At 39.7% G+C, this 23,352-nt stretch overlaps 1 protein-coding gene across 2 annotated transcripts in view; it reads left to right on the forward strand.

Moving 5' to 3' along the window:
* Grm1 (glutamate metabotropic receptor 1) overlaps positions 1 to 23,352 on the forward strand; it is a 376,448-nt gene that overhangs the window by 315,704 nt on the left and 37,392 nt on the right. For both annotated transcript variants that reach the window (XM_035440388.1, XM_035440389.1), the window contains exons 4-6: positions 5,245 to 5,491; positions 10,417 to 10,585; positions 17,565 to 17,691. In XM_035440388.1, the coding sequence (XP_035296279.1) occupies positions 5,245 to 5,491; positions 10,417 to 10,585; positions 17,565 to 17,691 (543 nt within the window). The remainder of the gene's footprint in view (positions 1 to 5,244; positions 5,492 to 10,416; positions 10,586 to 17,564; positions 17,692 to 23,352) is intronic.

Here is a 23,352-nt window from a genome sequence, read left to right on the forward strand (position 1 = left end):
AAGAAAATGAAGATGTGGAGAGACAAATGCCAAGACACTGAATTTTTCCCCCAGGGAGAAACATAGTTAGTAATAGTTCCCAGAATTCTTCCCATTTTATGAGAAGGTGAAATATTGCTTATTGTATTTGCCTTTTTAATTTGAAGTTAGTGCCAAGGACCTAGATTTTAAAGAGTCAATGCTACCAGACTTACAGGCATCCTGGTGGGAATGAATTAATAAAATGGAAAGTCCAGACACCAACACAGTTGCTTTAACTGGAACTAGTACATTTTGCAACTTAGGGCACTTAAAGTAGGTCTGCAGTTTTTTTAAATGCAGAACAAATTCACATTAAAGTCTCTTTTTTTGCTACAAATATCATACTGTTTGTCATAAACCTTGTCAGTTACTGGACAAAGCTGCTATATGCATGCACAGTGCTATTTGGCAACAAATACCTTCATATGTACACCATCCCTGTGCTTGCTAGTCATAGGTTATTGAACATTTAACTAATGGGATTTTAGAGGGTTCACCAATGGGCTTCCTTCTCCAATTTGCTTCCAAAAAAGTAGGCCTGGAGCAGGCTGATTAAACATCAGCTCTATAAACAATGTCAGTGAGCAAAATCATTTAAAACTGAAAAATTAGAAATAATAAGTAAATTCAGCCAATTATGTTGATGTATGCTCATGATCCCAGTGCTGGAGAAGCAAGGTGGGATCATTTGCTCAAAGTCAAGACCCTGTCTCAAGGATAAACAAGTAAGTGAAATTATCAAGGTTCCAGGATAACCAGGACTGCTATGTGAAAGGTTCAGGCATTATGCTGCCTGCCCCTGTTACCTGGTGGAACAGGCAGTACCCTGGTCAGCCCAAGGTCCCATGGGAACTAAATCTGCACGCAGGTGCAGAGGACCCCTTTAAAAAACAGATTCCTGCCCATTTACGCTCTCTCTTCCACTCTACTCTTCTCTCTGATCTTCTCCTCTCCCACCTACACTCTCTCTGTCTCTATGGCTACTGGCCATGGCGATCAGCCGTTAGGCCTGTTCCTCTTCTCTCTTAGTCTCCATACTCTGCCGGGCCTGTATAGTAAACTAGTCAACATGTGTCATCTTAAAGCTTTCTCTTTTCCTTTTTTTAAATAAAAATATAACACTATGCGAATGTCAATAGTATATTTGTATACTAAGGACAAACAGAATTTTAAAAATTAAAAGTGTACCAATTGGAATGGAACCAGAAAGTCAAATACTTGGGACCTGCACCATCAAAGGGATGAAACATTGGTGGTATACATGAAGGAAGTCCTAAATAAACATATATCTTCTGAAAATGCTCTGGATTGATATCCTAGAGCAGTTAAATAGATATGTACATATATGAAAATTCATTTACTCGCATAATAAAGAATTCAGCACATTTTACTGTAGGTGAGTCCATTCTAAGGAAAAAGTTTTGAGTTTTATTTTATTTAAGTCAGGGTTTCATGATGTAACCCATCTGGCCTGGAATTTACTGTGTAGCCCAGCTGAGCCTTGAACATTATGTAATCCTGTGTCAGCATGTCAGCTTCCCATGCTCTAGGATTATAGGCATGAGTTACCATGTATAGCTAAAAGTTTTGAAAAATTAAGAAAAATGGACAAAAAAGAATTAGATGGAGGACTGTGTTAGTTATGCACCTACTCACAAATAACTTTTAAACATTGACCCTAGATGTCAATTTAAACATTGGCCCTAGAAATGGACAGAATAACCTGTCCAGTCTCCAGTGCAACTTGAAAAACACAGACCACAGTTCTACAATTTCCATGGGCAATAGAACCACTAAGTATGTTTGGGTGAAATGGCTGGCTTCTAACCAAAGAGAAACAGCAGGCCCCTTCCTTATTCTGCCCACAAGCATGAGAGGTGAAAGGTGAAAGAGCAAATGTCATCAGGAATATGTATAAGGTGAAGGAAGGCAACTCTTCCTGGCACAGTTTGACTTCCCTGAGTTTCTGTCTTCTCCTGCAAGAGGTGAAAAGGATAACACAGGTGAGGCCAAGTTCCATGGCTTATGGGAAGTATGTTGATTATGGACAATGGGAGGGCTACCTCTAGATCCAACTGCACAGGAGCCTAGTCTGGAGTTCCTTTCATTGTACCATTGTGCTGGATATCCCACCTGAACACCAATGACGAAACTGCTAGTTCTTTGTTCAAGCACCAGAGCGCCCTGATTTCATAACATTCAATGAAGAATCCCAAGCCCATGGAGGACTGTGTGCCACTGACTGTAGGAGCAATTTATAATGTTTGTTGTGTGTCTACAACAAGAACAAGATTACTATTTAGAACTGAGGTAGCTATTTTCACAATCTGCCTTGAAGCCAGCAGGCAGGTATTCTTTTGAAGGTAAATAAACACTGTCAACCTCAATTGTTTGACTCAATTTAGTATATTTTAAAAGGTGTTTGTTTAATGACCCCCTAGTAGTCTATAACAATTAATGCACCACAGAAAAAGAAACATGAAATCCCCTTCTCACAAATAACACTGAGACTAGTGTTATGAAAAGGCAGTAAAATCCAGGGAATGGAAATGCTTTACCTTCCCACCAAATGACAATTTTGTTAGTTTTTTATTTTTAATTCGCTGATTCTGAAAATGAATGATCTTTGGAGGACATGGAAAACAAACAAATAAACACACACTATATAGAATTCATAGATAGATAGATAGATAGATAGATAGATAGATAGATAGGTAGAGGAGGAGAGATAGATACACATGATACATATCTACAATATGATCTGGGGCAGTTGTGACAAAGCAAGTGTCTTATACAGGCCAAATATTAGCTCAGTATAGTGGAGCCAATAAGGTTGAGCCTGGGCTAATAGCTGAAGAGAGAGTTCTCATTGTAATCTGCTCCTTTCATGTGCAGAGCTACTGGACAAGGAGGACAGGGAGACGTGTGTTGTCAGGTTTATTTGGAAGAACATGAATGATTTATCTTCTGAACATTGCTTAGAAACAGTCAAGGTTCCTAGGTCTCTTGATGACAAATATGGCATGCTGGATATTTCTGTCATAGAATGCTGCTGGTGGATTGAGTCCCAGGACTTCTCACGTGTAGGGCATCTGTGAACATCTGGATTAATCCAAGGGAGACACATTAAATGGGCTTAGAAAGATTTTGGTACACAGCACAGTTCCCTGCTTCTGCCTCCTGTGTAAACTCTTGTATCTGTCCCATGTAGCTACTGAGCATAACTGAAAGAGGAAAGGCATTTGGATCCATATTATACTCTGTTCTTTCTGCACCTATAAAGTGGGAAGGTTAATATCTGTCTGGAAGATCTCATTTACTGAGTTATACACTCAAAATCAGCAGCTATTATATTATTATGTACTTGTCACTAAAATGAAATAAATATAAAATTGATTAAAATTAATGAAAGTATTCTACTGACTGTATGAGACACTTACATGTATTTATATTTACCTATGTACATACATAAAGCCTATGTATTGTTATGATTGTTAAGTAGGTACAATTGGAGGTCATAGCCTCCAAAATATGTATCAGTTTCCTCAGCTTGCCTTCTTAGCACTTGTGTTCTGGAAAAATTATGATTCCCACTAACTTTCATCCTGAAAAGAAATGACCCATTTTGGCTAAGTTATATGATCGCCCTAAATAAGGATCAAAAGGACAGCACTGATTTCACAGACATCTAAGAATAGATTCTGCCTTGGTGCTGATGAATGAAGTATCACTGGGTTAAGACAGGTTTTAGTGGGGATACCAACAGACTTCAGTCACTTTATTTTAAAGACTTGACAACTTTTCCAAGGAGCATTTGCACTTTCTGCTTGGTCCAATGCTGTGTGCTTATTCTGTGTGGTTTGATTTTCCAGTGCCCTCTTAACCTGTCTTATTCTTAGTTTCCTCGGAACATTTTCTTTCAGTTTAACAAATAGTACTTAAGCAAATTCCATCCCTAACATGTACCAGTCAAGCATTTGGAAGATGGATTTGAGTTGATTCCATAATTTGCACCTCACTCTTAGGGTTGATACACAAGTATCAGTCTCAATTTTCAACTTTATCTAAATAGACCATTCTTTAAATAGGACTCTAGGAATTTCTATTTTTATTCCAATTTCAACATCAAAGTCAAAGTTCCTTACTGTTCCTTCTATAGGCTCTAATCTAGACTTTGTAAATCCCCTCAGCTAGCTCTTAAAGTGAATCTAAATAACCAAGTTGAGAGTCCCTAAAGTATGCTGGTGATATAGTCAAAGTCAATTTTGTTTTCCAAAAGTGTTACTTTTATTTTACAAAACCCAAATGGTCTCTAAATTTCTCATGCATATCCATGTCTTAAAGCAGAGATTTCCAATATGGAGGTCAGATCTAATGCTATAGTTGCTGTGAAACTAGCTGGAAGTTGGAGACGTTTTATTCATCTCTAACAGGGGTAGAAAGGACTGCAGGGCTTTCAAAGTTCACAAGTAACAAAGCTTGTGATTCACAAGTAAACTGGGATAAATTTGTTGTAGAGTATGACTTTTCCATCACAAAATACTTCCAAGCGTCTGCTGATTCACAAATGTGTTTTAAACATAATTCTTCTGACCCTGGGTTTTTACATTGCTAGAGATGGCAATATAAGGAGAGTCACAAAAAACAAAAAAACAAAAAAACAGAGACTTGACATTGTACAAGTAGAATTACCATGAATTATAGATCATCATAACAGATGAAAAAAATCATTTCCCTGTACCATGAGATGGGGAGGTTTGCATATAAGTACCTGTAAAACTCCTTGATGGATGATTTACTTATATGAAAATTCTTTACTTTAACCTCAATGCTGTTTGTGCCATAACTCATAAAATATGTACTGGATAAAGAAGGGGGAAGAGAAAATACACTGTTTTCAGACAGAATGTAGTACAGTTAATCAAAATTACAAAATGGGCTTTGCTTTTTGCCAACATCATGATCCCTTTCAGTATCTGTAGCCGAAATTTGTACTTAGTATTGGGTGGTTAGCCCTGATTTGCACTGAACACTGAGTGTGTAGTCCTGGTTTGCATTGAGCTTGGGGTGTGTAGCCCCAATTTGCACTGAATACTGATTGTGTAGCCCTGATTTGTGTTGAGTATTGGGTGGTTGGCCCTGATTTGCACTAAACACTGAGTGTGTAGCCCTGACTTGATGCATGCTTGTGACCTTGGCAGTGATCTGTTTCTATTGTTACAGGCAATGAAAGCCTAGAAGAAAACTATGTCCAGGACAGTAAAATGGGGTTTGTCATCAATGCCATCTACGCCATGGCCCATGGCCTGCAGAACATGCACCACGCTCTGTGTCCTGGCCATGTGGGCCTGTGTGACGCCATGAAGCCTATTGATGGCAGGAAGCTCCTGGATTTCCTCATCAAATCCTCCTTTGTGGGCGTGTCTGGAGAGGAGGTGTGGTTCGATGAAAAGGGGGATGCTCCTGGAAGGTAAAGAATCTATATCCCCATGACTCCTGAGCCAGACAGTGGCAACTAGGGTCCCATGGTTTGGGGATATTGAAGATAAACTCATCTAGACAGATAAAAATATAGATGAGACTAAGACCACACCACTTTTGAAAAAGTCAAAATACTTCATGTTTAATTCTAAGAACCCTACACCCTGCTAGCTACCCTCACACCAAGAAATCATCTGGCTTCTCCCTCAGGATTCCTGAGACCTCCTAAAAGCATTACACTTGGATAGTGGGACATAGCAAGCACTGTCTGCACTAGCCAGCACCATTCATATTGATGAACACAATGCTATTCTTCTCATGAAATATTATGCACATTACAACTGATTAACACTATGTAACATGAACCAAACCCTGCATGCACATCCTTCCTTATCTTTCAGGCTAACACATGTTTCTGTTTATATGTCTAAAAAGAAGAAAGACTTGGAGGTTTTTGGACTGGAATTTGATTTGTAATGGCTTTCCAAAAAAATTAAGCAAATAGAAAAGGAAATTATATATATATATATATATATATATATAATATATATTCCCTTTGAGTCATTTTACACACAATCTGTTCTTCAACATTTGTTTTGATGCCACCAGTGAGCTCATACATAGCTGGTACATAGTGAATGTGTTCTGTGTTAATATTAGCTGTATTAATTCATGCACATTTTCCTAGGAAGGAGATAATAAGAACGGCAGAGGAATCGAAATCTATAGCAGGAAGGCAAAAGGCCATGAGTTGATGCAGTGTGCCCATCATATAGGTCCTGCTATCTTCCAGAGTGTGATTTTATAGATTTAGAGATTCCTGGGCAAACATGTTTGATGCTAAGTTGAAACATAAAATTATTTAAGTCTTGCCGCTCTTGGTGCATTGATTTCTTTCTCTGACAGATAATGAGTGTCAAAGTAAGCCTATCACTAAAAGCCACACACAGAGTAAGTGGTGGAGGCAGTGCCGTCTGACCCTGGGGTTTGTGATCACCTTGCCACACCGCACTGCTTTTTATCTAATCCTAAAATTAGGCAAAATTGCTGGAAGCTTTCTTTGTGTCACAATGGAAGTACTGTGAGAGACTTTGCATGGAGGTGTCAAGTTCTACCTGTGGAGGATCCCCTGTGTGGGCTAAGTGAAATCCCCCATAAAACTCCAACAGCTCAATACAGGATAAATGGTAGGTCTTTGTCAACAATTAAAAATGTACTACAGGATTCCTTCCAAGATGCCAGTTAGGTGGGGGCAGATCTTGATTGGAATGCACGTGGGATGGATGCTCCAGGGCCTGGGAATGTGGGGCTCTAAGTACCTTAGGACATGGTATCAGGAGGAACAAAAGGTTTGAGATTCAGCAGAGGTGGTCTACCCATCTAACCCCACTATTATAACCCAAGTCCATTGAAGGTGAGGCTTAGTAGAGGGTCAGACTTGCACTGTAACCCTTCCTTCATGATCCCAAACAGCAATAATAGTAATGATAATAGCAACAACAGAACTCCAAATCCCATGTGGAATTTACTTAGTGTTTAATTAGCGTGGGGCTGGAGAATTTTCACATTTCACAAAACAATGCCAGTAAATGCACATTTTTCTGTTCCGATTTATAAGTTATCCAGATCATAAGAAAGCAACTCAGCTTCTATGTCTTCCATCTTTAATTACATGTTAAATCTACAAGTCTTCCCCAGACCCCTTTTCAGGGATCCTTTCCTCCTGCATGGGACTGGTCAATGTAGTAATCAGTTCAATCCTTGAATCACCTCCCTTGGACATCTAGCTCCTGTCATAGTATCACATGCTCTTGGTCCCTTTGGTAATTACTTCACTTAACCAACATATAACAGAAACTGAACACACTGAGAAGGTTTCATGTGGATGTGATTTACATAAGAGTATTTCAAATAAAGTGAAAGCACAAACCAGGAAGGGGGGCTGTGTTTATTATTTGCATGCTGGTACTGGAATGTCTTTAAGCTTGCATTCCTCCCTTGATAGCTAAGGAGTTTTGTTGTTGTTTCTCCTCCAGCATTTGGAACTTTTATAAACGTGTTTTCATAAAAAAAAGTATTGTGAAACTTTCGAATGCTAATGAAGTGTGAACTGATTTTCCTTATAAAAGAACGAATGAGGAGGTGCTAATAAGAATCTCAGGAAGTGATTTACAGGGGGAAGATGGTTCAAGTTGGCAGCTCCCAACACCATCATTAAGTTCATGAGGAAGTGTCACATCCTAATATGGAGTAAAGTGCAGAAATTAATGGGAAAAAATGGACTCTCATTGAACAGTCACAACAGGTTCATTGCATTCGTTCAAAATGTAAAGGTATTGGAGGGGTAAATTGTTCATTGACCCCTAGATGAGTTTGAGCCACAAACTCACAATTAATAGCCTCTTAACCCCCACTCAGAGCTACTCTGAAATATTCTGGTAAGCTCAGCAACAAGGGAGATCATAAGTATTAGCCAAAATCCAGAGCAGCAAAAGATAAATAATGAGCTCCAGGCACACTCTGTAAGTTTTTCCACTGGGCAAGGGGAAAGTTCCTTTATTTTCCATGAGTTGCTTTTCTTTCAGGAAGCTGCTATTTGTAGAATCTGAATGTGGAGAAGCCTTGAGTTACCCTGTGGGGGACAACATGCATTTGCACATTAAGAACAGGCAAAACAATGCCAGTAAATGGAAAATTTCTGCCTCGATAAAGAAGTGGGGCCAGGTACAGGGGCCAGGTTTTTCGGGTACAGGAGATAGACAATAGCTGTCCAGAGTACTGAGAATGAGACTGAACCTGACTAGGTTCAAAGAGAAGAGTATTCTGGAATGAATAAAGCAGGGGGCAAGGGGATCTGGTGGAATAGAAGACTGCTCAGGAACAGGTATATATGCTGGTTAATGACCACCTAGTTCCTTTGGTTAAACATAAGGAGAGGGAGTCATAATGACTCATGAAGTCCAGGAGGCTAAGGACTGTGCAGAGCTCAGCAGACAACAGTCCCTCTGCAGATCAAGGAAGAAGCCAAGCATAGAGTTTAGGTAAACAACTGTATGTTATAGCTGGGGAAAAAAAGGAAAACCACTAGAGAACTGTCAGAAATAAGTGGCTATGCCAACAGCAATGTCTTCCCAAGGTTTTGTTTTGTTTTGTGTTTGTTTTGTGTTTTTTTTTATGTAATAGAATTAGCCAGTATATTCACAAGTTTCTAGAAATAGAACTTTGATCTTAATTCTTCAAATGCACTCAGAGTCTTACCTTTGGACTGTATAAGATACCATCTGAGCTGTGGTTTATTAATAGTAGACATTTGGTAAATCCAATCAAGAAGGCTGGAAACCTAAGATCAAGGCACCAGCAGGTTTGGTGTCTGACAAGGTTCTGTTTTCTGACTCATGGATGATCCCTTCTAATGGTGTCATATATCCTAGAAAGGCAAGAGAGGTTTCTCAAACTGCTTTTGCAGAGGCAAGAATCTCAACCCTGAGGGCTCCCTCCTCATTACCCTGTCACTGCCCAATCACTTTGGAGTAACGGTCTTAGCACATGAATTTGGGGGAGATGTAGACATTCAGATATAGGACCTATGCATGTTCCCAAAATATGAAGTAGCTTCTGATGTGTCTTAGGCTACCAAATCCATATAAGAACCCTAAGAAAGTTGCAGAGATTAGTGACTGTTCTGAGTAGTACAGTTTACTAATAAAATGCGAGACAAGTCTCCAACACACACATCCTGATGACAAGTTCTCTGTTCTATCCATCGTATTGTTAACTGTCTGCCACAGTGGCCCCAGGGAAAACATCTCTGCCTCCCAGAAGATATTTTGGTTGCAGTAAACATTTCTTGGGAGAAAAAAAGGAAATAGAAAAAGATAGGTACACGGCGCCACCCTTACTACAGAAAGATTTCAGGTTTTTGTGCAGCATTGGAAGCTACTGAGATAGCTGACACCAGTTGTTCAGTTCCACAAATGTTTGTCTCATTCAGGAAGAGATCCCTTTGAATGTCAATGCACAAAATAATAAATTGGCTGGCAAGATGGCTCTTTGGGCAAGAGTGCTTGCTTGATAAGCAAGAAGACCTGTGTTCAAATCTCTAGCACACATATAAAACACCAGGAACAGTTACTCATATTGTAGCCCCAACATGGGGAGTTAGAAACAGGAATATCCCAGGAGCTCACTGGCTGACCAATGTAACTAAAATGATGAGCTTCCGGTTCAATGAGAGACTTTAGCTCTAGGCAGCAATATAGAGATTGAAAGAAGATAGCAAATGTCATTTTCCAGAGTCCACAAGTAAACATGGGCATTTCCCTTGCATTCATGTGTGTGCATGACACACATATTGAACAAGCACAACATATAATATACACATACATCATATAACACACACATTAAATCCTTAACCTCTTTACTAACTAAAGAAGCTCTTTTCAGGTTCCTTGTTTTATTTGTACTAAGTAATTCTAAGCCTTATAATACCTCCACTTCCCCCTTAAAAGCTCATTGTAATGAAAATTGCAACTGAATACAAAAAGGGAACATGAAATAAAAGTAATCAAAATGGAAATTAATGTACTCGTGGATTGTTACTTCTTCAAATTGTACCACATGTGTTTAAGGAGTTAGTTGATCAATTAACCAACTAAACAAATATACCATTACCTTTTGAAGTATAAACAGAGAAAAAGTTTGAGAACAATATATTCTTTAGCAAGAACTGATGGTATACAGATATTCTCTGAAAAGAGGAAGTATTCTGAATAAACTATAAATGTGACAGTTTTTGGTGCTGGGATGTGTGGTGACCCTAACTTAGATTTCTCTTCTTTCACTAAAACCCATTTATTTACAAGTGTCCTTGTTTTCTCTATCAGGAAAACTCACATGTATTTACTTTCTGTGTAGGTATGACATCATGAATCTGCAGTACACTGAAGCTAATCGCTATGACTATGTCCACGTGGGAACCTGGCATGAAGGCGTGCTGAACATCGATGATTACAAAATCCAGATGAACAAAAGTGGCATGGTCCGCTCTGTGTGCAGCGAGCCTTGCTTAAAGGGTCAGATTAAGGTAAGCCACGGATGCATCCCTGGACATTATTGGAAAGGGTTGACCACCTGTGCAGTAGTAAGAAAAACATATTTTAAAGCAAGATGATCCAGAAAGGGTGAACGAGATTGCTGTCCGTTCCATTATGTTTAGCTAAAACAGAAAAGAAAAGTTAAGACATAGGTGACCATTAGGTTAGGATATAGAAATTTAAATATTTGGATAGGTATTTAGATGATAGTAGACATTTAGATCTCTAGATATTTGCTTAGGAACTATATGAACAATTGAAATAGTCTTAAGTTTTTATTTTAATAGCAATGGCAAGCTGGGGACTTACATACAAATGTAGGCAGCAAGGAGATGAGTAACAGCATTAAAAATCGAAACAGAAGTAAGTGTGGAAGCCAGTAATGGTGCTTAGTCATAGTGGCAGCTATTACTAAAGAGAGCTCTGGGGATCTAATGCACAGCATGAATTGTGACGGATGTGTTAATGAACTTCACTGTGGCAATCATTACAAAATGCATGCATATATCAAGCCTCAGTGTTGCACAACTTGATATAACATTTTGCCAATTATTTTAAAATTAAAAACTTAGACACCAAAGTAAATGTGGGCATCAAAACCGGTAATATTGCTTAGGCACCATTCCAGCTATTATTAAAGAAGGCAGAAGCTGTCCAATGCCAAACATGTAACTAAAACGGCAATCAATCATGGGACCAAGGAACACCAAAACAAAGCAGACACTTTGATTAGCAGTGCCCTTTCCCTACCAAGTACTTTGGTTCACCTGAACTGGATTATTATTTTTTTAAACAAAGATAGTCTCCAATTTTTTATTATATCCAGGGACTTTTGGGAGAGAGGAAGTAAGTAGCTCATAATATTACTATATGCAGAAAACTAGCGAAAATAAATACCAAGTTTCTTGCTGGGTGTGCTGGGGAGAAAGGTCAGTGAAGAAGGTTGGGAAACATGGCTTTAGGTCCAGGCTGTTTACACTCTGGCTGGTGATGCAGGAAGCAGTAGAGTGTAGGGGAGGGCAGTGAGCTGGCAGGCTCATAGCTCAGATAAACTAATAGGTCTTTCCCCAGCTCTAATTTGCTATGATTCATCTCAAGAAGCAGACAGGCTGTCACGCAAATGTCGCACACAGCAGCTGGAGCTGGAGTTGATCTTGTGTGAAGATCTGGACCCCTCCTTGTGTCATCATGATACTGTGCTGTCCAGGAGCTTCAGACTCTCCCCACCCCATACAGGGGAGGTCCAAAGGATGCTGAGGAACAACCACTATACTTAGGATTCCTGGGGCCAGAGCCTAACCTAAGTTTTCTTGTGGAGGATTGAGAAGCCTTACATGAACTACTAGAAAAGTTGAAAGTTTTGAAACCTTTAAGAGCATGAAGCAGCTAAGAAGGCTTGGCAGGGAGGAAAAACTCATGGTAGCTCTAGCCATGTTGAGGAAATAATGAAGTTCTGAAACCAGCTGTAGTTGTAACTGTCTTGGGCCTTCTCAGAAGAAGTTGCACTAAAACTAATTATACTCATGGCTGCTAGATTGGTGGGTGCTAATGAACTCTTGCTATGGCCACCATGGCCATGGCTAGCCCCTTAGTTTGTGGGTATTATAGTCTGTGTGTGTGCCACAAAGGTTTGTGTACTACAATATTGTTCTTAGTGTGACCATGTGGGAGGTGGTAGGACCTTTAGGTGGTAGGACCAACGGAAAAGTAATTAATTAAGTCATTGGGGTATCAATCTATAAAGTTTTATTATAATAATTTCTTTTGAGGCTATTAAAAGCCCATTTTCTATTACTTATTTTTAGATATATGTAACTTATAAAAATAATATCTTCTGGTGCTAATGCTTTATTGAGAGAGCCAATTCTAGACAATGTAAATAAAATACATTTTGTGTTATTTCTTACAGATATAATTTGGTCAAAAGAGTCTATGCCATACAATTTAATAAAGGGTATTAGGTAATAGGAAACTGATTGTAAAAAAGTAAAAGGGGTCACTGAGGCAGCCCAAAGATGAGAAACAGTGGGACTCCATTCCCACTTTTAGAATAAAAGGACAAGGAAAGAATTCAGAGTCTTGTTCTAAGATACTTTCATGTAAAATGGGGTGGGGAAGAAAAAGATACACTGTGTTCTGTGTTCTTGTCATCAGTCCTACTTTGTTGCCAAATGGACCCAGAAGAAAGTAGACAACAGATCTCACAGGTAGCCTTGAACAATAAGAACTATACTAATTGCAAGCATTCAGTAGCAATTCATTATTGGGTGATTGTAACCCAGACAAGTGGGAGCTAAGGAAGAGAGGACATAAGACCTGAAAAAACAAAAATGGGGAGGAAGTCAAAGGAAGATTAGAGGAAAGAAGGAGGAAGGAAGTCAGAGACTTAGAGTCACTTAGTAAGTCCTTGTCAAAGCACAATGGATTCCTTACAGGTTACTTTTTGAAGTGGCTCTTACACAAAAGGTGTTACTGGCCCTCCCTTTTGTAGATGATGGATCTGAGACCCATAAGGCTGCTCCAGTCCCATGCTTCTTCGTTCTTGCATCTAGAATGTTACAGAGCTGGGCTGAGAGCCAGCCCAAAGCTCTTATCATCCCACGGCCACATGTTGTTCAACTCTGGTGTTATGTGAACTGGCATGTTTCCTGTAAGTGGGGATTTCAATTTCTAAGCACTGGTTTTTCAACAGTTCACGATAAAAACATAAATACTGATCCACTTTAAAAATACAAAAGGGAAGAGTGTATAGAATTAGGGAGAAATATTTAGGAGGAGGGGAGGTTTAATAGAGACAAAGAAAGTGCTAGAGAATGAACGAATCTGTAGAGATTGCTTTATAGATCTCCTGCATGCTCCTCATGTTCTCTCTCTCTCTCTCTCTCTCTCTCTCTCTCTCTCTCTCTCTCTCTCTCTCACACACACACACACACATGCACACGCACTCATGCACACTCCTTCTTCATTTAAGTTGGTCTATACGATTGTTTTCCCAAGACTCTGAGATTTAGTTGGAGGCTGAGGCAAGAGAGAAGAGCAGTTCCTCTCATCCTCACATATCCTGGTAAACATGGTACACATTGCAAACATTTCCTCATTATGCATAGCCTATTTTTGTGCAACAAAGCAATGCTAGTTTTGTTTATTAGTTTGGTTGTTGTTGTTGTTTAGATCAAATTCCAGCCACAGGCATAGGCTTCAAAACTGGAATAATTTTTTCCACTCATGATCTTGGCCAATGTATTTCTACTAGGGAAGAGATGGGGTGGGGTGGGGTTAGTTTGAAAAGAAAATAGAAATATGGATCTCAGAGGAGTGCTTAATTTGAACTGATAGACACTCCCTTGCTCAAGCTTAGTCTCTTACATCACTCTTGCGTTGTTATTATTGTTTTGTTGTTTGTTTATTTGTTTATATGGCTGAGCAAAAAGGGCAGAGATAGATATGTTGAAAACAAAAGTACCGGGGACGTTATAATTTTCAGTGTGATGTCAGATGTTCTGATAGATACGGGGTATTTTAAAGAGTCCATTAAGCAACCATTTATATTTGTTCCTATTTGAAACAGTATTCCTAGGTCTGTGCCCTGAGCATTTGAGGATACACTGCTACGGTGGTGGGTGGTGGTGGTGGTGGTGGATCTCTCAGTTTTCCAAACAGTAGCTGTAAGAACATAGAGAAGTTCCCTTTGGAGAAAATTTGAGATTTCTAATAATATCTCTTAAATTATATTGATAATTTCAATTATTTATATTTATACTACCTTCTTTCAGCACAGGATGGTATTAAAAAATAGCTGGGTTGTTTCAGAGAAGGTGTTGCAAGACTCTGCAGCACAGTAGGGTTTAGATTGCCAAGTAACTTGAGTATTCTCTGATCATCCTTGTAATAACTGACCCTTACTAATTCTTTCTTTAGCTCTATCGTTTCCATGTTATTTTCCTCTTCATCTGTACATTTTCCTGTTTATTTTTTATTGTTGTTTGGTAGCCCTAGGTATTGCCATTGCTTATTTGGTCCAATTTCATAATTATTCTCTGAAAGATGTTGCTTATTTGGGAGATTGAATTTTCATTCTTGAGGTAAATTATCAAGCAACTAATATGCCTTTACTTTTCCTGGTAATATTAAAAACATGACAAGATTAAGAATACATAGACTATGTGGCTCTTCGTGTGTATCTCTACTATTTGATTCGAATTCTTCCTGCTGCTTTATATAGAAATAATGATGAGAGCTGGGTGTTGGTGGTGCACGCCTTTAATCCCAGCACTCGGGAGGCAGAGGCAGGCGGATCTCTGTGAGTTCGAGGCCAGCCTGGTCTCCAGAGTGAGTGCCAGGATAGGCTCTAAAGCTACACAGAGAAACCCTGTCTCGAAAAACCAAAAAAAAAAAAAAAGAAAGAAAGAAAGAAAAAGAAATAACGATGAGAAACAGACTTCATACCATGTCTGTGTTATTTAACAGAAAAGTGGTATGGGGATGCTATAATAGACATATACTAATCTCTAGCACACCTGCTAGTGGCACAATTAATGTCCTCTGAGAGAAAAACCAACTTCAGTCACGTGATAGAATGTAAACTTTGTATTATGTGAACTCAGCTGGATAGGACTTGGAAAAGCATGGGCAGCCCATTCATCTTGTGATGATGGAAGCATTGTGACATGCCCACAAAATTTCCCATCACTAATGTTATATCACCATTCCTGTTAAAGTCAACTAGTAGATTAGCTCTTGCCATTTTGATCCTGAAGCTTTGTTTGAACAACTGAAAACCTAAGAGACATTGAAAGGATGTAGACAGTGGGTTGGTAAATTTATTTAGTATTATCTTTTGAATTTGCCTAAACAGTAATTTTAGTTTCACTAGGAGATGAAAGATTAAAGCTGGTTGAATGGATACATGGTATTTTACATTGGCTTTTATCATATGACTTACCTTAATTTAAATAAGAAAATAATATTCATGTATTAATTAACAATTTACCATTTAGAAAGCAATCATTGTTTGAAAATATTCTGTCATTTGATCTTTCCCTGCAATTCTAAAATTAGGGTATAAATATCAACTCTGCCTGAAAATAATTTCAGATTTATGAAGGCTGGGGTGTCTATCACTTTAGATTATGGCAATATTTACAGCTTAATTCTGACTTTACATATGGAAATGTTTGTTATTTTTAATGTGCTAGTGAAGGACTTCTGCTGCTTTACGGGAGGGGATATCAGGGTGCAGGCTGTGCCTTCTGCCATAAACAATGAGAAAGCTTGATAAAATATTTGAAACCACTGTGTTCCGACATTGGAAGAGAGCTCGTGACCTTGATGGCAGGGAAGTGAAAAAAAATGTGCAAGGAAAACCCTAAAACCACTCAGGCTTCCTGCCTGAAGGCAATCTCCTGATTGTTCAGCTACACAGAACACAGCGTTTGGCCATCTTGCTAATTCAAGAAGACAGAATCAGAGTTTGGGAAGGCCAGGAGAGCTGCAATTTGCAATACAGAGGACCAAGAAGATGGATTTCTGCAGGAAACAAACAAATAGTCCCAGGAATTAGCACAGGCATTCCCTTGAGTATTTGAACATCAGTCTGCATGTGAGTGGAGTAGAATCTGAAGAGTCCAGGAAAAGGGAGAAGCCTACAGAAGTGAATTCTCAGAGCTGACACAGAGCCAAGAATGGTCTCAGTTTCTAACAGCCAGAATGGAGATGTCTTGTTGATCATACACATGATTGAATAAAGAACTAGAATAATCATAATTTACTAATGAGGCTTGCTCTATAACAGGTATGTCCAACCTGTAGCCCCTGGGCCACATGCATGTTAAGATAGCTGTGAATGTGGCCCGGCACATTTGTACATGAAAGATAACATCAGAGTGTCAATGGGTTGGATAGTCCCCATCAAAGGCAAGGTCCAAAGTGGGGGGACTTGGCTTAGCAAACTGCCTGCTAGACAAGGTTGAAAACTAATGAAAGAGCGAGAGAAGGAGTGCAGCACCCTGTGCTTTCACAAACATCATCATGCCCAAAGTCTAGTTCAAACGTCTTAGACACTGTGAGAAATTTGGAAAACCTAACACATCATCAGGATGAATATCACATGATACTGTTTCTGACATCTTGGCCTAAGAAACCTAACTCTAGGTCCAGTCACTCATCCACATCAAGAGAAAACTATCTAGAATATACAAAATGAAAAAGTATGGGTCCAACCTATGAGATACCTGGCCACAATTCTTGTTCCAGCTCCACCTTCTCCCAGCAAATTGTTGCAATAAATTTAAAGGATGGAAACATTTTTCAGTGAAAAATATATCATCAGTTTTTACTTTTAAAGGTAACTAATAAATGTTAATAAAAATAAGGTAATGATATATTTTTGTTTTATGTTGTTACAGGGTCTCACTATGTACCCTTTACTGTCCTAGAACTCTGGCTATTGACCAGGCTGGCCTCAAACTCACAGAGATCAGCCTGCCTCTGCCTCCTGAGTGCTGGGATTAAAGGTGTGCTCCACCATGCCTGCTTTAAATTCTTATTCTTAAAAATGCTATAAAATAAAAGTGCTACCAAAAGGCTTCCAAACTTAGAAAGAAATCAGTTGACACCCACTCCTGATTTCTAAGATCATGAGGTCTTCAAACCTTCCTTGGGTTCCTTTAGCTGGTAGGAGACTTGTCGAGGTATTTTGAAGAAAAGTCCCACCTGAAACAGGAGCTTGTCTGGTGTGCTGACTTCCAAGCATCTTCCTAAGAACCTTCATGTACTGTATAAGCATCTTTTCATATTAATTATTATGTTGTATATTTCTTCCATGTCTTCCCTAGCAGATTTTAAGCAAAATAAAGGCTAAGGTTGTAGCTAGACCCAGTGGTTCACACCTGTAATCTCTGCATTTCCATGGCTGGAAGGCTGAATCGAGAGGATAGCCAAGAGAACAATGCACAACTTCCTGTCTTGCAGGTCATCCGGAAAGGAGAAGTGAGCTGCTGCTGGATCTGCACAGCCTGCAAAGAGAATGAGTTTGTGCAAGATGAGTTCACCTGCAGAGCCTGTGACCTGGGGTGGTGGCCCAATGCAGAGCTGACAGGTAGGAGCAGCCTCAGTTATAGACTGATGCCTAATTATTGCCGTTTTTTTTTTTTCTTTTTTGGTTTTTAGATACAAGATTTCTCTGCTTAGCTCTGGCTGTCCTGGAAATTGCTCTGTAGAACAGGCTGAACTCAAAATCAGAGATTGTTGAGATCCTTCTGCCTCTGCCTCCCCAGTGCTGGGATTAAAGGTGTGTGCCACCACAGCCTCCAGATATTACTCAACAATTGGCTTCTGTCTTTCCATCACTGCCTTTGGGTACATACTTTGTGCCCCACAGCACACACAAGCCACTTGAAGTTTTCGTGGCCTGCATTGAAAATAAAGTGCATTTCCATCTGGATACAATTGAGTTGATATGTGGTAGGATATTCTGCTACAGAGATAATTTCTTTTCAAAATTTTGCTGGATGGCATTTCAAGTCCACTGAATTTGTATTTGCTACCACTTCTTGAACATCTGGTGTGTGTGTGTGTGTGTGTGTGTGTGTGTGTGTGTGTGTGTGTGTGTAAATTACTAATACAATCCCTAAAGATACAAAGGTAAATAAACCACAAACCTTGTCTTTTGTTTTTGGCATTTGTATGCCTGTGTGTGTGTGTGTGTGTGTGTGTGTGTGTGTGTGTGTACACATGCGCTCATGGGTACGTGTGCGTTTATGTTATGTGTCCACCTTGGCATTGTTCTCTTGGCTCTCCTCCTGCTCCAGACTTCCAGCTATTGAAATGCTGAGATTACAGCTGTGAGCCACCAGACCCAGCTACAACCTAAGCCTTTATTTTATTAAAATCTGTTAGAGAAGAAATGGAAGGAAAATATAACAATGTCAAAAGATGCATATACAGTACATGAAGGTTCTTAGGTAAACAAGGAGATGAAAAGAATGCTAGGTAGTGGAGCATGGGAGAGTTGAAAGTTTATGACAGACTTGGGGCAAATCCAGGAATAAGTACGTGGGTTCGGTTGAAGGACACCACAAGTGTTGAGAAGTGAGACTGGGTAGGATTACTGACATTTCTCCCAGCCCTTGTCTGTGCTTAGACTTTGGCTTTCAGCACAGAACCATGGGAGAGTTTTGAGGTAGAGAATGATACCTTTTTTGCAGATAGATGGATCTGATGGCAATGTGAAATGCAGACAAGTCTGGAAACAGCCATGAGGGAGCAGCTACTTTGGTCTCAATGAGGCATTTCAAAGGATGTGGACTAGAGCAGCTTCAGAGAGAAGGAAGGGTAGCAATTGGATGTAGGAAACTATTTGGGAGTAAAATCAATAGAGCTAGGATATCACACAAATGTGTGATATATATATTATATGATTTATAAAAAGCAATGTTCATATACACAATTTTGATTTTCATAACCTCTGGCATAAGCTCACAGGATAGAAACATTTCAGAAATACTTCACATAAATTTTAAAGTCTAGAGTCATAGGAACCTTGGCCTGTGGATAAACATAGACTTGCTGCACTAAGCCTTCATCTTAGAGGAAGTAGAAGAAACCCAAAGGCACAAAGCTGTGTGCACAAGGTCCAGTAGCTCCTGGTCCCAAGTCTCCCTGGATGCCTTTGGAAGTCTTCAGGAAAGGCAATGCTGCTGCTGCGAGTTGATTGTTTTTTGCTTCAATCTAAAGAAAACTATGAAAGTAAAGCTCATGGTTTTCTCCAAATATAGTTTTAAAAATGGTTAGATAAGTAGAACTAGGTCACATAGCTAAAATTACACTTAAATGGCACAACCTTGTGAAATGTTAGCCCTGTTAGAGTTGAGTCTAAATGAGTATCAGAAATCATCCGGTATAAAGATTCCTTTCAAAGAAAGTAAATTAGATGGGAATGTGCCATTTCTGTTAGATCAGAATATGGTACTTTTTGTTTGTTTTCTTTTTGAGACAGGGTTTCTCTGTGTAACAGTCTTGGATGTCCTGGAACTCACCCTGTAGACCAGGCTGGCCTCAAACTCAGAGATCTGCCTGCCTCTGCTTCCTGAGTGCTGGGATTAAAGTCATGGGCCACCACCACCTGGCTGGAATATGGTATTTTTGAGGGTACTGACTGCACTAACCACACTCAATCTTTCTTCTTTTTTCTTAATTCTCTAGCTAAAAGCTAGCTTGAAAGTTCTGATATATCTAAAAGTTATCCAATACATACTCACTTTCAGACTCCCATCTCTAGCTCTGGAGTGGGACCTAGTATATTAGGACACAATAAATGCCCATGCTCATGCATGCAAACTTAATTAAATGCAGTAGGTCACACACACCACACTACATCAAAAGAGGTAGCTGAGGAAGGAGAAGGAAATAAGAGGAAAATTAAGGACATTTTGATCAAAGAGACAGGGAATTATAAAATAATGGTTTTATAACTTTTATTTGTACTTATTTTATGTTATGTTTATTCTGGCATGTGGTGATATATTATTTATGATTTATTAAAGCTTGCCTAAGGATTCAGACAGCAAAGTCAGCCACAAGCCAGGCACACACCTTTAATCCCAGCAGCCAGAAGCTAGGAGGTGGTGGTACACACCTTTAACCCTAGGACTCAGGCTTAAGAGGTAGACGGATCTCTGTGAGTCCAAGGCCAGATCTACACAAGAGTGATTCAGTCCTAAAGAGAAAAAGCTCACACAAAGATCATCTTAGTACCTCAGATCACCCGCCTTTAATCCCAGCACTATAGGGGTCTATATCAGCAGTCTATGTCAGGGATTCATTCTCTAGCCACACTGAGGATAGGAAGACATTGGAGTCTCAGAATTCTCCAGCCACATGGAGGAGAGGTTACAGTCTGAGGTTTGGTGGAGCCAGGATAGCCCTTCAGTATGAGGCAAAGTGAGAGCTAGTGCCCAGCTGCTTTGCTTGTCTGATCTTCAGCTTGAAGTTTGAACCCCAATATCAGTGTCCAGGTCTTTTATATTTTGTGTTACACTGGGCCTGAAATTTTTGTTTCTGAAGCATCTTCCCAGGTATCCTTTTCTTCTTTGCAGCTTCTGTTTCTGGCTTAGGAACAATATATTCCTGGTCAGTGAGAATCATCTCAATGTGGTAGGAAAGAGGTCCTGCATGGGTCAATCCACCATGTGTTCCTTACGCTTAGTAGAGGATCCTGTGTGTTTTCTTCACCTGGATATGTTCAATGCCTAGAGGACCCACACCCAAACTCCTGCTTGCTATTACTCTCACCATCCTTAAGCATGTGCAAGCCAGGATTCAGAATAATGTGGGACACTGCACCTGTGTCCAGCCCTGCTCTTTGAGCTGGGCATACCCACTGACTCCATATTACACAGATGGAGCAGCACACATTGCTTCTTTAAAATGACATCCTTCAAACATTTGCTTTCTTCTGAGATATGCATACCCTTGATGGCCTTGTTTCATGGATGTCCTTAAGGTGCATGTGAGTATTTGTTATGAATGACTTTTTTAGGGCTTCCTGGGTCAAGAGAGCACTGAAAAAGAAAACAAAATTTAAAGAACACACGTTAGAGAAAGGATGACTTTTTACTAACTGGTGCTGAAAAGATTGAAACTCTACTGACTCTATCATTCATTTGGAGTAGAAATGACCCACAGTGGATCAAAGTCCTAAGTGTGAGATCTGATACAACGAAATTTCTAGAAGAAAGCACTGGTGAAAAGACACTTCAATGCACTGGTTGGTACAGGCTAAGAATTTTGGGATCATTTCCCCAAAGCACTGACAACCAAAGCAGAAATGGACAAAACAGATAATATCAATTTAAGAAGCTTATGTGCATCATTGGAGGCAGTCATCAAAGGGAAGAGAAAGCCCAAAGGGTGAGGGACTAGTTTTGTTCTACCCACCTGGAATTACAGAACATACAAGCAAATCTTGAGTCTCTTTTTTTTTTTTCTCTCTCACCAACTTAGGTGGAAGCATAGGCTAATTACTTGACAACTGTGAACCCCAACTTTATTACTTGTCAGATAGAAGATAATTAAACTGCATCAGTGCCTTAAGCATACTTCTAATCCTACCCATTGAGAAACACTGCTCTCATGCTCAGAGCCTGGTGCCTTGGACATAATGGCTGTGTTATACTGTGTTCCATTTAGAGAATTAGAAGATCAATGCAGTTGTCAATAGGGAAGCTACCTCATGAATCTATACATCTCCCTGCTGGGCCCAACAGCTATGTCACCTACCTGAAAGTTGCATGCCCTGGATGGCTTTCAAGTGGTTTTCCAGTCTCCTTTGGACTCAGGCCTCCCCTGTCACTAACATGTTTCTCTCCAGTTTTCTCCTCCTCCACAGCGCAGGGGCTTCCTGTTCAGCCTCTTTTCTCTCACAAGTCTGTTCCTCAAAGAGCCATTGTATTTGAGAGCTGGAGTTGACCTAGCACCCATTCTTCCCTTTGAGCTATTTGAGTGAGATCTGGCTGACCAGGAAGAGAACCAGTGCAGAAGCCTTTCCTGGGTTGTTCTAAGAAGTCAGAGGTTCGAGCTTTGAGAGAGGAGAACTGGTTTCCTTCTTTGCATTCTTTTAAGATTCCCCCAGCCTTCCCTACTGTTCTGTTTTCACATGAAAAAGAACTTCTATTTAAACCTGAAAATGTATTAAAGGACTGCCAAGGTGCCCCAGTAGGTTAAGGTGACTGCTCATAAACCGGTTGATCTGAGTTCAATCCCTGGGAAAGGAAAGGAAAGACTCCTGCAAGTTGTCTTTGCACCTTCACCTGAACCTCATGGTGTACACGAGTGAGCACACACTGAAATTTAAAAACATACATTAAAAAAGAGAAAGATCTAGTATATTGTGATACCTTCTGATAGTTCTTTGGGACCAAATAATGTTGTACTTCCCTTGTAGAACTCTATGTAGCCCAGGCTGGCCTTAAAAATAAAGACCCTCCCACCTCAGCCTCCCACATGAGTTCTCCCTCCCATAGATTATAGGGATATACCACCATACCCAGCTGTCACAATGGAACCTAGTCACTCATTCAATTCCTTGGATTCTTCCACTATGAGAGTATTATCTACTTACTGTCAAATGATTCTTCCTATTAATTAGGGCTTCTTCAGGACTTCATCTTGACAAAGGATGGAAAAAATCTCCATGACCATAAATTAGATGAATGCCAGCACAATTACTTTTCTAAAGATTGGCTGTGTTAATGTGACCTAGGGTGCATATAAAGGCTACCTTAACATTCAAATGAGTCGAGCCAAGTAGCAGCTCATGCTGCCTCTCTCCCCACCAGTCAGCTACTTTTCTATTATATACACAGGCTATTTTGCAAATATTACTCTCAGTATCTTCAGAGCATATATCTCTCATACTTATTTATGCTTATGTGTTAATGACACCTATTGTCTCAGCATTTCCATTAGTTTCACGTATGTGCAGAAAATTAGGTCCCATTTGCCACTTACTTGGTGCCATGTCAAGCACAGAGCAAGGGCACAGCACATGGCAATGTGTTTTTAGTGTTGCCATGGTAGCAGTAGTTGTGAAAAGGAAAAAAAGAACCCGCTGGTAGAGAATACAAAAAATCAGAAGAAATATTTAGAAGAGTAAGGGCAGTGCCTTTTAGTGGGTGTTTTGTTTTGATGGGTTTTTTCTTTTATTGTAAAATTTCTGTTAAAATGAAAAGTAATTTTTCTCTGAGAAATGATTGCTGTT

The sequence above is a fragment of the Cricetulus griseus genome, chromosome 2, assembly GCF_003668045.3.
Source record: "Cricetulus griseus strain 17A/GY chromosome 2, alternate assembly CriGri-PICRH-1.0, whole genome shotgun sequence".
Taxonomy (NCBI): domain Eukaryota; kingdom Metazoa; phylum Chordata; class Mammalia; order Rodentia; family Cricetidae; genus Cricetulus; species Cricetulus griseus.